Source organism: Haemaphysalis longicornis, unplaced genomic scaffold (assembly GCF_048455015.1).
Source record: "Haemaphysalis longicornis isolate Haplotype H1 unplaced genomic scaffold, Haemaphysalis longicornis Haplotype H1 scaffold_7, whole genome shotgun sequence".
NCBI classification, from domain to species: Eukaryota; Metazoa; Arthropoda; class Arachnida; order Ixodida; family Ixodidae; genus Haemaphysalis; species Haemaphysalis longicornis.
This window is the reverse complement of record NW_027526422.1, coordinates 74558081-74571012: the sequence shown is the minus strand read 5'-3', so window position 1 is coordinate 74571012 and position 12932 is coordinate 74558081. Positions and strand designations below refer to the sequence as shown.

At 46.1% G+C, this 12932-nt stretch overlaps 1 protein-coding gene and 1 long non-coding RNA gene across 2 annotated transcripts in view; one reads left to right on the top strand and one right to left on the bottom strand.

The window, feature by feature from the left end:
• The first annotated feature begins 4597 nt into the window (after nucleotides 1–4597).
• LOC144145969 (uncharacterized) lies at nucleotides 4598–10348 on the top strand. The gene is made up of 4 exons (XR_013317634.1): nucleotides 4598–4789; nucleotides 7602–7712; nucleotides 8167–8212; nucleotides 9943–10348. It is a non-coding gene; the product is annotated as an uncharacterized LOC144145969 (long non-coding RNA).
• LOC144145968 (uncharacterized) overlaps nucleotides 8700–12932 on the bottom strand; it is a 32453-nt gene continuing 28220 nt past the window's right edge. Inside the window, exons 12-13 of the mRNA XM_077677848.1 lie at nucleotides 11442–11535; nucleotides 8700–9078 (exon numbers count right to left, since the gene is read on the bottom strand). Of these exons, the coding sequence (XP_077533974.1) occupies nucleotides 9060–9078; nucleotides 11442–11535 (113 nt within the window). The 3' untranslated portion in view covers nucleotides 8700–9059. The remainder of the gene's footprint in view (nucleotides 9079–11441; nucleotides 11536–12932) is intronic.

Here is a 12932-nt window from a genome sequence, read left to right as displayed (position 1 = left end):
CGTCCGTTCCGTCGTTTACGTTGTTACCGGGTTTCCTGGTACCCGTCTGGGCACTTGGGCATTCGTGGCGGTAGGGGGATTAGTTCCGCGGGCCTGCCTTCGCCATATCCGCGCCTCCTCGCCCTTCCGCGCGTGCAGGTGCAGTCGGGCACCGGTCGACCCGGTAACAACGTACACGACGGAACGGACGGACGGCTAAAACTCTACCCAACGAAGAACATGGCTTAGCTTGGCTTGACTTCGCTGCAGTCTTTCCGGCTTAGGTTTCTTGCTCTTCTTGCGGCCTCGGAGGCGCACCACTCTTAGCTCCCATCAGCTCTCTTCATTTGTGATAGCAGCGCATTTTTTAGGAGCGAAAGTGAAAAAAATGTTGACCCGTTTTGCATCATAATTTGGTTAGAGATTTACGGAGATTTACCAGTGAACAAAACACTTCATAATATTATACCAAATAAAAATTATTGCTTAAAGGGGCACTGACACAAAATTTTGAAGGCGAGATAACTTCGGAGATAGATTGGTGGGAACACATTTACATCATCTGCAAAATATCAGCGGCGAATACAGCCTAGAACATATTTAAAATCAATTTTAGAGTGCGCGAAACGCAACCGAGCAGCCAGCAGAGGACCACGCGCAATCGACATCCCGAGGATATTGTGTAAATAAACAACATTCAAACACGTCACGAGTTTGTGTTTGCCGCTTCCGCACTGCCGGCGTTTTTCGCCGGCTCGCCCGGCTCGCCGCTCCAATCGGAGGGCCGGAGGGCGGAGCTTCTGCTCTCAAGAACGAACGACCCAATCGTTGGCGGCGGAGGCGCCGTGATTTCGTCAGCTCATCGGGCAGCTGGCCGCGACCAAAGTTCTACAGCGATTCCAGGCACCCAGTTTCTATTACTGTTCATTACCATTGGATGCGAAAACGCGCCGGAGGCACGAAAAGCCCACTGAGCTAGCCGCACGGTCGCTGTGCAGACGGCGGCCACGGCCGCGAAGTGGCCCAGGCCGGCGCAGGTAGCTCGAGTGATAGCTTGTTACCGCTGCACGAAATTGTCCCCAAGTCCCGACCATGGTGGCTTACATGAGAAAGCTAAGAGTTAATGATGCGATGGCGGGTTGCATTAAAAATTGTCATCTGCACCGCTTACGAGAGCGGCACTCGAATATCCGCCGCAGTGCTAAGCCGAACACATCTGTAGGCGGACCTGTAGGCAGACCGGCCGGCTGCTCCCAGCGCGCGTCTTGCCACCCACCGTTTCGAGCGTCGCGCGTCGTTCTTTAGCCGCGGTAGCATTTGCACTCGCAGCGCCTGCGTCACATCCACAATCGCTTTTTAATTAAGCGCCTCACGAGATCAGTACGTGGGGGCATTCGCAGAAACTGCCGTCGATGCGGATTCGACAGTGCTACGGCGGCTCTGCTCTGTGATATCCCTCCGACGGTCACGTGGTCAGCTTTGTTCACACAAAATCCATCGTTTCGCGGCACTCGCTGAAACCGAAACTGCGACTGGCCGCATTGAAAATGCCTCTAATTAAACAACCGTCGCACGCTGAAGCAAATGAGGTTTCTACAGGTTATAAGTAGGTCACTAGCTATTTATCGCAACAAAAAAAAACAAGATGCAAAATTTTTTTGTCAGTGCCCCTTTAAGGGCCTTCATTTCAATCTTTTGTCTTGTGATGTTCGGGGAAAAAAATAAAAATCTAGGAAACCGCACTTTGTGGGTCGATTTGTATTAAATTTTATTTAAACCAATACGTCTCTATTAGTTCGTATTAGACTCATACAAACTAATAGCCCTGAAGCCTATTAGGTCTATCAGTTGTATTTGTATTTGTAAACTAATACAAACTAATAGGTAAATTTATTTCTATTAGACTAATACGTCTTGTATATGAAACTTATAAAACTGATACAAGTTTCTATAAGACTAATACATGTCTTATAACCCAATACAAAAATGTATAAGACTAATATATGTTTCTATCAGAACTTTTGCTAGGGACAGCTTCATATAGTGGAATGGTTGATGATTTTTCTTTTCTTTGCGTTTCACTCCACTTCTTGGCACCCTTTGGTTCATTAAATAAGTCCCACGCCATCTCCACTAACGTGAAACCTGGGGAGGGGCGAAGCATATGCAGTGTACGCCGGTGTTTCCCACAACAACACCGCTGCTAATGTGCAATGAGAGACAGAAGACGATTTTTGTTTCAACTATACACATATGTATATTTATTATATGCAATCAGCCATCGCGTAGCATATCCCAGTCAATACGCATAATGCATTTCTTGGGTTCTTCCCCCTCGTCCTAATGCTCCTGGTGTTGATGAGGCTACTGCGCTTCAAAGTCGTACATTGTGCCGAGTTCAGGATTTCTTTTACCCTTCACAATTAGCGCCTTCTAGCGGGCGGGCGCGTTGCCGCTCCTTGCAAGCTTGCAGTTCAGCGTCCATGGCAGAAAAGAGCGTTTCTGGGGCCAACGCGCGCCGTTGCCTCTCTTGACACAGAGCGCGCTGCTAGATTGGATTAAATAATGTGTAAATTCACAAAGGCGAACCGTTTCAGCGCGAGGCGTTGGAAAACGAGAGCCCCGGTGTTTTAGTACCGTGACTACATGCGACGACGACGACAGGAGACGATGACAGCCCGAGCCCCTATGGGGATTCACCCCTAAACAAAACTAGAATACCATGTTCAGCGTGGGGTTGTCGTAGTGGTTAAGTCTGCTCCTGTCATCGCGCGTCACTGGTTCGATCACATCGACACGGCGTTGTTTCGATTTCGGAGAGGGCTAATGTTTGCTCCGACGTCAGTTGCCGTGTGAGAGAGGCCTTTTGCTGTTCTGGCGCTAGTTTCAGGCACGGCGCTGGTGAACACGCCGCAATCGCGTGCGGTATGCTAGCCCACTAAAGCTTTCATTTTAAAAGGGGTACCTTTTTCAAGTGAAAATTTCTATGCCTCGGCGATGGCGTCCGGCGCACGGCAAACCGCATTACAGGAAAGCCAACTTAATTTACACAAAAAACAAACGCTTTCCATGGTCCGAATTGAACCTGGGGTCCCCCGCGTTACGAAGCCAACGCCTATCCGATTGCACCATTCCGGCACTGTCTAAGAGCAGTTAGGATTTTAAAGCGAAGCTCTCTTTGCCTCACTGCTGGCAACCCCGCAGGGAAGCTAACTGTCTTTGACCATAATGATGATTGTGGGTGATCAGGTGAGAGATGATGAAACGCAAAGCTTTCTCTGATCGAAAGCGAAGTCCAGAATCGAAATCGTTACGCCCGAAACACACTGCACGAACGCCAACTTACACAATGGGTTTCCACAAAGGCACAAGCACAGGCACAGTCAACATTTCACCCCTGGCCAATCTCCCGCCTCAAGTGGGCATGCGCTGGACACCAAGGGCATCACCATCATCATCATCACAGTCCAAATTATGAAAACGAACGGTTTCCTCGCGAGATTGGACTGATTTAACTCAGTTTGCGGCGGAAGAAAGCTTTGCGTTTCAAATATCTTTGTCTTTAGACGAAGGGGCTTACATTTTCTTTCCCTAGTGAGAAGGGGGCAACTGAGTGCTCATGCACTCGTGGCTTAATTTTTAACCCTCTCGCTTCCATTGACGGCTATAGTTGTCATGAGATTTCGTACCAAAATGACCGATGACGGGTACAGTCACACTCGTCATACTCGCCCTGACGGAGCTTTTTTGCAAGACACTGCGGCCATGCGGTGAAGCCACCTTAGAGCAATCTTTTTTACACATAGAAATAAAGGAACGTTATTTCATGAAAAAAATGGTGCCGCGTGAAGCCATCTTTGAGAAATCTTGTTCACACAGAGAAACAAAGGAGCGCCATTTCATCGAAATAATGCTACCATTTTAATCAGAAGAAGAATCTCTACAAATGTAGCGGAACTACATTGTTTTCTGCACGGTACGAAAATGGTTAAATATCCCAGCGAATTGTTGCTGGTGCCTTGCTTGCGCATCTACTGTTTCATATATGGCTGAGTCTGCTGCAACCCGGTTTATATAAAGGTTTTAATGGTCATCATCATCATCATCAGAGAACAAGTGCGGGCCTCATGTGTTGCGAGGGGACAAAGCCCCTGCTCGCTCCACATACGCCTCGTGCTGCAACAGTGGCGGAACTGGCCCAGCAACTTCGGTTACAATTTGTCATTCTTCTATCCATACCTCATTTAAGGGGGTATGGTAGGGTAAACCGGGCAAAAAAGCGAATTTGCAATTTTGGCGCAGAAAAATCGAGTGCAGTATGAGGAACAACACGGTGGAAGCGCGTCGTCAAGTGCACGCTTGAAACGGTTTAAATGCCGACCGCGCCGAAGTGTGCCGCGCGCCCTGGCGTTTAAAAATGGCGGACACAGCTGAGACATCGGTTCAGAGGACGGTATGTTTAGCGTTGTTTTTCGCGATTCGCTGCATTATTTAAGGTTTTTTTTTTGCTTGCGTCTGTGTTTCCAGTATATGTAGCGTATTAAATAATCGTATATTTTTGAAATTACTAACTTTAAGATACTTGCCGCTAGTGGTGCTCTTGTAGTATGTACTATTTTTGTGATTGTTCCCACGTTTACGGTCATAGTCGCGTTGCCTCCGCTTCGAGTTTAAAACGCACTGCGATACCGGAAGATGGCACGAGCATCCAACAAATGGACCAGAAAGAGAACTTTTAAAGGTAATCGGTTTACGACCAAGCAAGACAGCAAGAAACCGGCTCGACGAAGCGCAAGCTTCGCGAAACTAGGTGAGAGGCATGGTGGTGCATCTTTTGACGTAGACGGCGCAAGTACAACTGGTTACCGCCTGATCGACCTCGCTCTTCTCCGTAGCTTGTTGCAAAGCGTTGCTGTGTGTTCAGGCGTTGTCAGATCCAGCTCTTCTGAGGAAATGTCTCCATGGAAGAACCCAGAACACTAATGAGTCACTGAACCAACTCATCTGGTGCCGCTGCCCCAAGACAGCATTTCTCGGCGCTGAACAGCTACTAATGATGCTGTAGCATACTACAATGATGGCAATTCCGCACGGAAACAGTTCTGGAAGCCCTTGGAATTGTTCCAGGTGTGTTTTGTGACATTGCCTTCAACAGGATGGATAAAGAGCGTGTTGACCGGGCAGAATTCTATGGCTCCGTCGAAAGCAAAGACGAGGGGTGAAAAGGAACACCAAGAAGGGTTTCAGAAACACCTCTAAAAAAGCCAGCAGCGAAACGTATTCTCCGGGTTCATTTTAAGCATACTTGAGCAATACGCAAACATAAAACTTCGTTTTTCTCAAATTGAGTTTTTTGTAACTTCTTCAACTTCAATGTACCTTTTCTCGGAAAGTATTGATTTGATCACAGTGACACTTTGCACACATGTTCTACAGCTAATCATAAATATTCTGAACTAAAACAATTACGTTAACATAAAAATTACTACTGCAACAAAAAGTTATACCTCAAGGCACCCTCTTACAGCTGTGTGCATGACGTGACATTATTTTTTTGCGCCCATACTCCAAGTAAAGTATCAAATGTCTTTAGTTCAGATAAAACCAATGGTTATTTAGAATAACACAGCGCAATATCATCACATTCGTCTCTTTTGTTCCAGAGAAAAGGTACATTCAATGAACAAACACACCTGAAATTTTGGGAGTGGGCCACAAGAAAGATACACAGTGTAGACCCAGACAAAGTGCTTCATTTTTTACCCAGTGGCATCTTGTCTGCGCACAACAAATTTGATGCGGATATCTGTAAGCGTTTCGGAAATATAACGTTAAATTTAACGTGTATCATTTACCCCACCATACCTCCTTAATAAACGCTATTTGTGAAAAATGTAAAATATTTTTCACAAAGTATATAACAAATATACATTGCTATCTATGTTCTGTGGTGCAGCCTGAACAATTCTTTCAAACAGCTGTGACAGTCTCCCGATTTGAGGATGCTGGGCGGGCTGGTATGTAAGGAGGCAATCTGTGCAATTGCTGTATGGCTTGTCTTGACGGTTCCTTACAACTGCAGGAACAATGCCTATAAAATTTGTACAACAACTCAACTCTTCACGGCAAGTCCAGCTGCCACATAGCTAACAGCACGAAGACTGCAAAACGTTGAACAACTTGAAAAACGGGCAAAAGCTTGCTGGTTATTGTTCGCACGGTTCGATAACCTAGGCCCCAACTATGCAAGCTGTTTGCACTTTGCTGTTAAGATGCGAAGCAAGTTGAAGATCTATTGCACTGGGCAGTGCTGTAGGTAGTAATGAGATTGCGAAGCCTCCACTCAACTTTTACAACCAAGACTGGTAACGGGGAGCCACATTAAGACTGGTAACGGGAAGCCATATTCAAAGAATGTGCTCCTTTGCATTGCACCAGATGTCGCCATTGTGAGCCTCAATATCTTAGCCAATTGCTGAAATCGCACTTTTTGCAGTTTTTTTTATGCCTGTGGCACCAACTTTAAAGCGAAGCTTTCGGCTTCTCACCGATGACACCCGCACGCAAAAATGCACTGCAGGAAAGCTAACTTTACATCAATGTGGAACGCACCGGTGAATACTGTACTGGTGCCGCCATTTGGAAGTGGCCCCAGGAAATACAAAACCATGCGCAGTTGAAATATCAGGAGCGAGGGTGTGTCCTGCAATTTGCCCTCTCCTCGCTCGCGTGCTTGCTTGCCTTGAAGCCATGCCACAGGAGCGCTGAAAACAACCGTCAGCAACGCGGCGCAACATACTAATAGGCAACTGCAGCCACTATGTGCTTCCCACGAGCGCCGGCATCACATAGCAGACATAGCTTCGCATCTGTGGTGCAGAGACTCGGGCAAATGACGATGGCCACCTGGGTCACTGTCCACTCCGGAGATTCCAGTGTGGTTTCGTCGAGTTTTCGTTCGGTTTTGATTTAGACACATTTTAGATCTGAGAAAGCTTTGCGTTACCTATCGTTGTCATTACCGTAAAGTTCTGAGCAAATGCCCACACCCCAAAACACCCCCCCACCCCTTCGCCCCCTTTAGGGATGAAATATTCGCTTTACTAAGAGAGCCCAAAGATAACCCACCCCCTAATATCGATGGCTTTAGCGCCGACGAGTGAACAAAATAAACGCGGATCATCTACTCATGCGTTGATGTGGTCACTTATTTGTCCTTTCTGCACTTGAGCTGGAAGTTCACCCATCTAGTATTTTTTCTTTACATCTCCGCAGTTTTGGTTGCCGGTGCAGCCACTTTTCTCTAGTTTTTCGCACCTGACCCAAAAGATCGCCCATCCCGTATTTTTCACTTGATATCTCTCCACTTTGGGTGGGCGCTCTTTCATAACTTTACGGTAGACAGAGGGGAGGCTGGTTTTTCTTTACAGAGCGAGCTGTCAGCACAGCTGCATCTCCTCTTATCTCGAACACCTCCAGAATACTCTGGAGTGTCTGGCAGGTACAGTAAAACCCCGTTACAACAGATCTGCTTACAACAGACATTTGGATACAACATACTGATTTGCAATGCTTGGTTGGTCTTCCTATCTGTACCATTGATTAAACTTCTTTTACTGCAGATTCTGTTAGAACATACATTTGGATATAACAGACCGGTTTGAAAGGTTAACAAGTCCAAGTTTGCATCTCTAAAGTGGACAAGTGCACGCCACCAACCATTCATTTGCTAGGTACGTTTTCAGAGTTTGTGCTTCTACCTCCCAGTTGTGATCAAACGAAAACAATTTGAAACAATTAAAAATAATTGTGAATTAGTAGAAGTGAAACTTTTTGCATCCACTTGCAGTATGCACTAGTGTGATGTCCTGGCAGTCAAGTGATTGGATTTAAAATTTAAGTGTTATAGTGCAACAGATGAGGTGCTTATATATGAAAGTTATCATTAAAACAAAAAAACGTATGCCCTCATACATTATAGATGGCTAAATCTCCAAGCTCAGCAATGAATCTTTAGTTGCATTTAATTTATATTCATGTGAAGACAATGTAAATGCAAGTGTAGGTTGAAGACGTGAAAGAGTAATATTAGTATGAGTGAATCAAAAGTTTGAGGGGGTGCATTACAACAGGAGCCCAGCAAATGTAAGAAGAATCATGCATGTGACTTTGTGATGTGCTTCACAGTGTCACAAGAGGATGAAACTGCTGAAAAACCCAAGTCATCCTGCAGGTTTGTTGGCCTAAAATACCAACCTGTTTAAGTTGTAACTGAATCTCTAGAAATGACCGGCATACTTTTATTGTGCGATTTGTTTTGAACAGTTGAAAAGTCCAAACTCTTGTTATAACAGACTTCACCCATGATTCTGTAAAAGTCTGTAGTAACAGTATTTGGATTGTTCATACTTCTTTTATAGCAGACTGAAATCATGATCACTATCACAGTCTGTTGTAACGATGTTGTACTGTAGTAGCTATGGGCTCTCAAACCGTTGTCGGTGTCGTGCATTTGCAGCGACAGGTTGCCGCAACCGCAGAGTATCATTTCTTTGCTTCTTGAAGCTATACATGCTTCCAGAACAGCTGTAGCACGATCGCCTTCAGGACTCAAATTGGGGGAGCGAAATTCAATCACTGATGTAAGTGCGTCTGTAAGACACTCCACAACAGGATGGGGCCATGTTCGCAAAGAAGACAAAGACAACACGCTGCCATTACGTTCGCTTTATTTTTTGGTGCCCCTCCTCGAGATGGCAGGGTTGGTCGATCCGTGCAGGCAACCCTTTTGTCGAAAGGTAAATAGACTGCCACGATTGGCAGCCTCACGAGTCAAGTGGGATAAAAAGGGGGGTGGCTACAAGAGGGAAAGAGCTGGAGAAAGGTGATGCCGAGGGAACAGCAACACCCACGTCAACATTAAAAATACCAAAGATAAATATATACAAATGTACAATTAAAACCATGCAATTGGAGTGCATTGCGTAATGACAGTGACTATTAAACTGCTTTGTGACTTGATAGGCGATAAATTAAAAACGCGGTTATGTACACGGCTGCTTCTGAAGAGGCGCACAGGTCTATGGCCGCCGCAGTTTCCTGAAAAGAGAACAAGGAAGACGTAAATTGCAGCGGTACCATCTCTGGTATGGTACAATGGCAGCAACTACAACAAAAATGAAGCAATGCTCCACTGTTACCAGCAGCCATTTCCTCTATGCATCGAATGCCAAACTCAACACTATAGTTTCTTTAAATCTGAGCTGGAAAGCGCTTCGCACAACATTACCCGTGGTCCGTGCCACTCTTTCCTTTTTTTTTCCAGGTGAAAAAGGCGGCCATTTTGCAGTAGAGAAGGACACACGAAGCACAATATTTTGGCACACAAATCTGCCTGCGCGTACCACTTCCCTTAATTAACCCCAGGCACATGCAGTGACACACCTTTGCAAAGTCCAAATTTCCCCTTTTTTTTTTTTTAATTTCGTAAAATTCTGGGTGTTTGTTTCACAGGCCAAAGCTATAGCTGGGATACAAGGTTTGCTGTGGTGGATATTAATTAAGACCACCCAGAGATGTCCAACGTGTGTCGAAATCTCGACGCAGGAACATTTTTATTTTTCACCTCCATAAAAAAGATGGTTCGGTCACCACCTGGGACTGAACCAGGGATCGAATTTCGACCAGCTGCAGCTTGACCCAAAAGTGGGTAGACGTTGTGCACAGTGTCTTATTACTACAAACACCGATAAATGTATTTTAGATTCACAAATTCTTCTGAAATACCCGCCAGAATGGCTGCACAGTCGAATACCGCGACAACAAATCTGCCAGGGAAAGCCAGAAGTTCCGCTTTTGCGGGAATTCCGTTGCCGTGAGAATGAAACAAATTACAGGAGAATCGACTGCAAACCGAAAATTTGTTTCCAAAAGTCGGTCACATTCCTTTGCAAAACTTCGCAGGTGACCCTGAAGGGTTATCTGGACTGTGAAATCCTCAACAAAGTGTGCAAGCAAGAAGAATGCAGTGATTGAAGACGATGCAGACCCCGTATTTACGCACGAAGAGCGATACCGTTTCTAGCTCGGCTGCTCTAGTTTCCATCACGAAGATTCGTTCATTCCTCAGGCGTTGCAAAGATGCTCCCCTTCACAAGAAGGTCGAGGCTGTGGAGGTGCCCGTTTTTTATCGAGTGTTGCCACTCACCAGAAGATAACAGACTTTTCCAAGAAATAAACGCTGGGTGGAGTGGGACTATACACAACTTTTTTTGTCTTGTTATTTATCTAACACTGGCACCTGCTGTAAAGGTAAGTCATTTTTTCTGTGTTACATTACTGACACGGAAGTGATGGTTTTTCACTAAAATATTTCAAACCGCGGAGATTGTTGTAACGAGATTCTAACTACCCTCCTGGGGCGGTACGCTTCGCCGCTTCGCCAGTTATAGAGCTACTTTCAAGCTGAAAGCTATCGAATACGCTATAGAGCGTGGCAACTGCGCCGCAAGCAGGCCCTTCGGCGTCTACGAGTTCAGCGTACGCTACTGGAGACAGCCGCACGAGGAACTGAAGGCGACGAACAAGAGGCGCAAAGCTAAAGGAGCTGCGCACTGAGCTGGCTGTCATTCCAGGTGGCTGAACTTCCATGTGCCAGCCTTTGAACGCGTCTTTGAACAAGCCGTTCAAAGATAACGTTCAAAGGCCGTACACAGAGTAGATTGCAAGCACGCTCTGACGCCAGCTGACAAGATAAGGAGACCATTGGTGGAGATGCTGTGCAGCTGGATATTGGAATCGTGAGGAATGATCACGGCAAACGTCGTCATCAAGAGCTTCAAGAAGACAGCCACATCGAGTGCCCTGGATGCGACTGAAGACCACTCGGTGTGGCATGGAGACGAGGCCTCTGAAGGTGACTTGGAATCCGGAGGTGACGAAGCAACGGCCAGCGATGTGAGCAGCACTGACTCTGACTAGGACTGTTCTCATTTGAGTGCCTAGCTACCAAACGCCACATGGTGAAGGTGGGCGGCAGCTGGCCGCAACGAATAAAATTTTGTGCTTTCTGCCTATGTAAACCCTCTACTTTTATTACGACGGTAAGTCCTGCTTGGAAATGGCTTGGTCATATATCACCTATTCAAATCTCATTTAAGCTCGTTTTTACCCCTAGAAATTTCTTTCCCCACATAATTATCGCAACCCCCAACTTCACACAGATTTTTCCGGAAAAATAAGTGAGAGGATTATGCGAGTGAATGCGGTACTATGCTCATGACAGAAGCCCACTGCAACAAGGACGTTGCCCACCAACCGCATCCTTGCGTGACAAGCAGCCAGATTGGCAACAAGTGCACTTCCCAGCAAGCCTTTAAAGCACTGCTTGAAAGGCTCTTTTGCCACTCAGTCCCCTGGCACTCAGTCAGTTCCCCCAAAAGGAAAGCAAGGTTTCAACTTACACAGTCAGGTTCGCCTCTTTGTAGGTGGCACACCTGGCGGTGCTGCGTGCCGGGCGCCCTGACGACCTCCGAGCTGGGCTGCCTCCGCCCACCGCTGGAATGAGAAGAGGCAAGGGGCACCCAAGTGAAGCGCTCCGCTTCCTACCCACCACAGCCCGAGACATGACCACTTTGTGGCAGCTACTTTCATTCAGTAAAACGGGAAAATTTGGGAAGTTTCCCCCTCAAATAAAATGGCAAGACCTCACATCCATAGACAGCCTAGAATGTGTGTGTACTCATTTGGGTGGAAATACCTGCACATCCCCGAACCCAATGCACACCAATCAGAAGAAGGGCAGACAACAAACTATTCCCCTGTCTGAGGCTACAGATGGCGACTGCCCCATTCCTGCGTTTCAGGTCGTTCCCATTCCAGTAGATGACAAAAAAACTGTTCCTCGGCAGCACAGTCTCGCAAGGTTGTCATCCTCAACCAGTTGCTCGTGCTTTACAGAGCCACAGAAGGGCAACAACTGTGGATTCAAAGGGGCCATGCCGACAAAATAGAAGTTTGTTTTATACAAAAGATTTTTTTTTGTGTTTTACTGTGCCCGCAGCGCTCGTCCGACAGCAAGCGATGCTTTATTTACTGAGAAATTAAACATTTTTAAGCCAAACTTTCAATTCCCCCGCTAAATCACGTTTTTTCTGGCCTTCGACAATGACATATCCAGAACAGAACCTTAAAACTAAAGATAGCCTGGAGACCAGGGCGTAGCCCAAGGTCGCTTTCCCTGACGCAGGCGGGCGTAGAGGACGATGCTGTCGCAGCCAGTGCGCGAGGTTTAATAAAAAAAAAAAATTACCGCACACCAATGCAGGAGAAAGGTAGAAGTAGTTACAGGTGCGTATGAAATTTTGACAGACTATGCCCGGGGTGAAGCATAATTAAGTGAATTCATTGCACAGCAGTATTTTTTTGTACTCGCGCATGGTTCCAAAACACAAGATGTTCACCGGTTTTATTTCTGAAAATCTATACATGTTACAGTGATGCTACCGGCTTAGGCCGCTTTGGAGCAGCAAAACCAGCTTTCGGAGCAGGTTTTGATAGAAGCAATTTTAAGACGCATACTGCATTCATGATAGATAATCACTAAAAGCACACTCTTCGACGATAATAAAAAATTAAAAGAACCCAGAACATGGATATTTCATTCCCATTTTCGTCAAGTCTCCTGAAGAATGTCTGCATTGAGCTTTGTGCAGCGGCCTGCACAACAAAAATTAAAAAAAACGGGCTCTCATTTTTACACAACAGCAGATGTACTATGAACAAACTAAAAATTGCTCGTGACTATGAACACGCTATGTAAAATGAGCGCAATTGGAAGGCTATCGTGGGAGCACCGACCAATAACATCAGTAGCGCCACGGCTTTGACTGCATAATTTGCATCAATATTGAGCAGCATCAGCGCTGCCACCATAAGGGTCTAAAACGACAAGC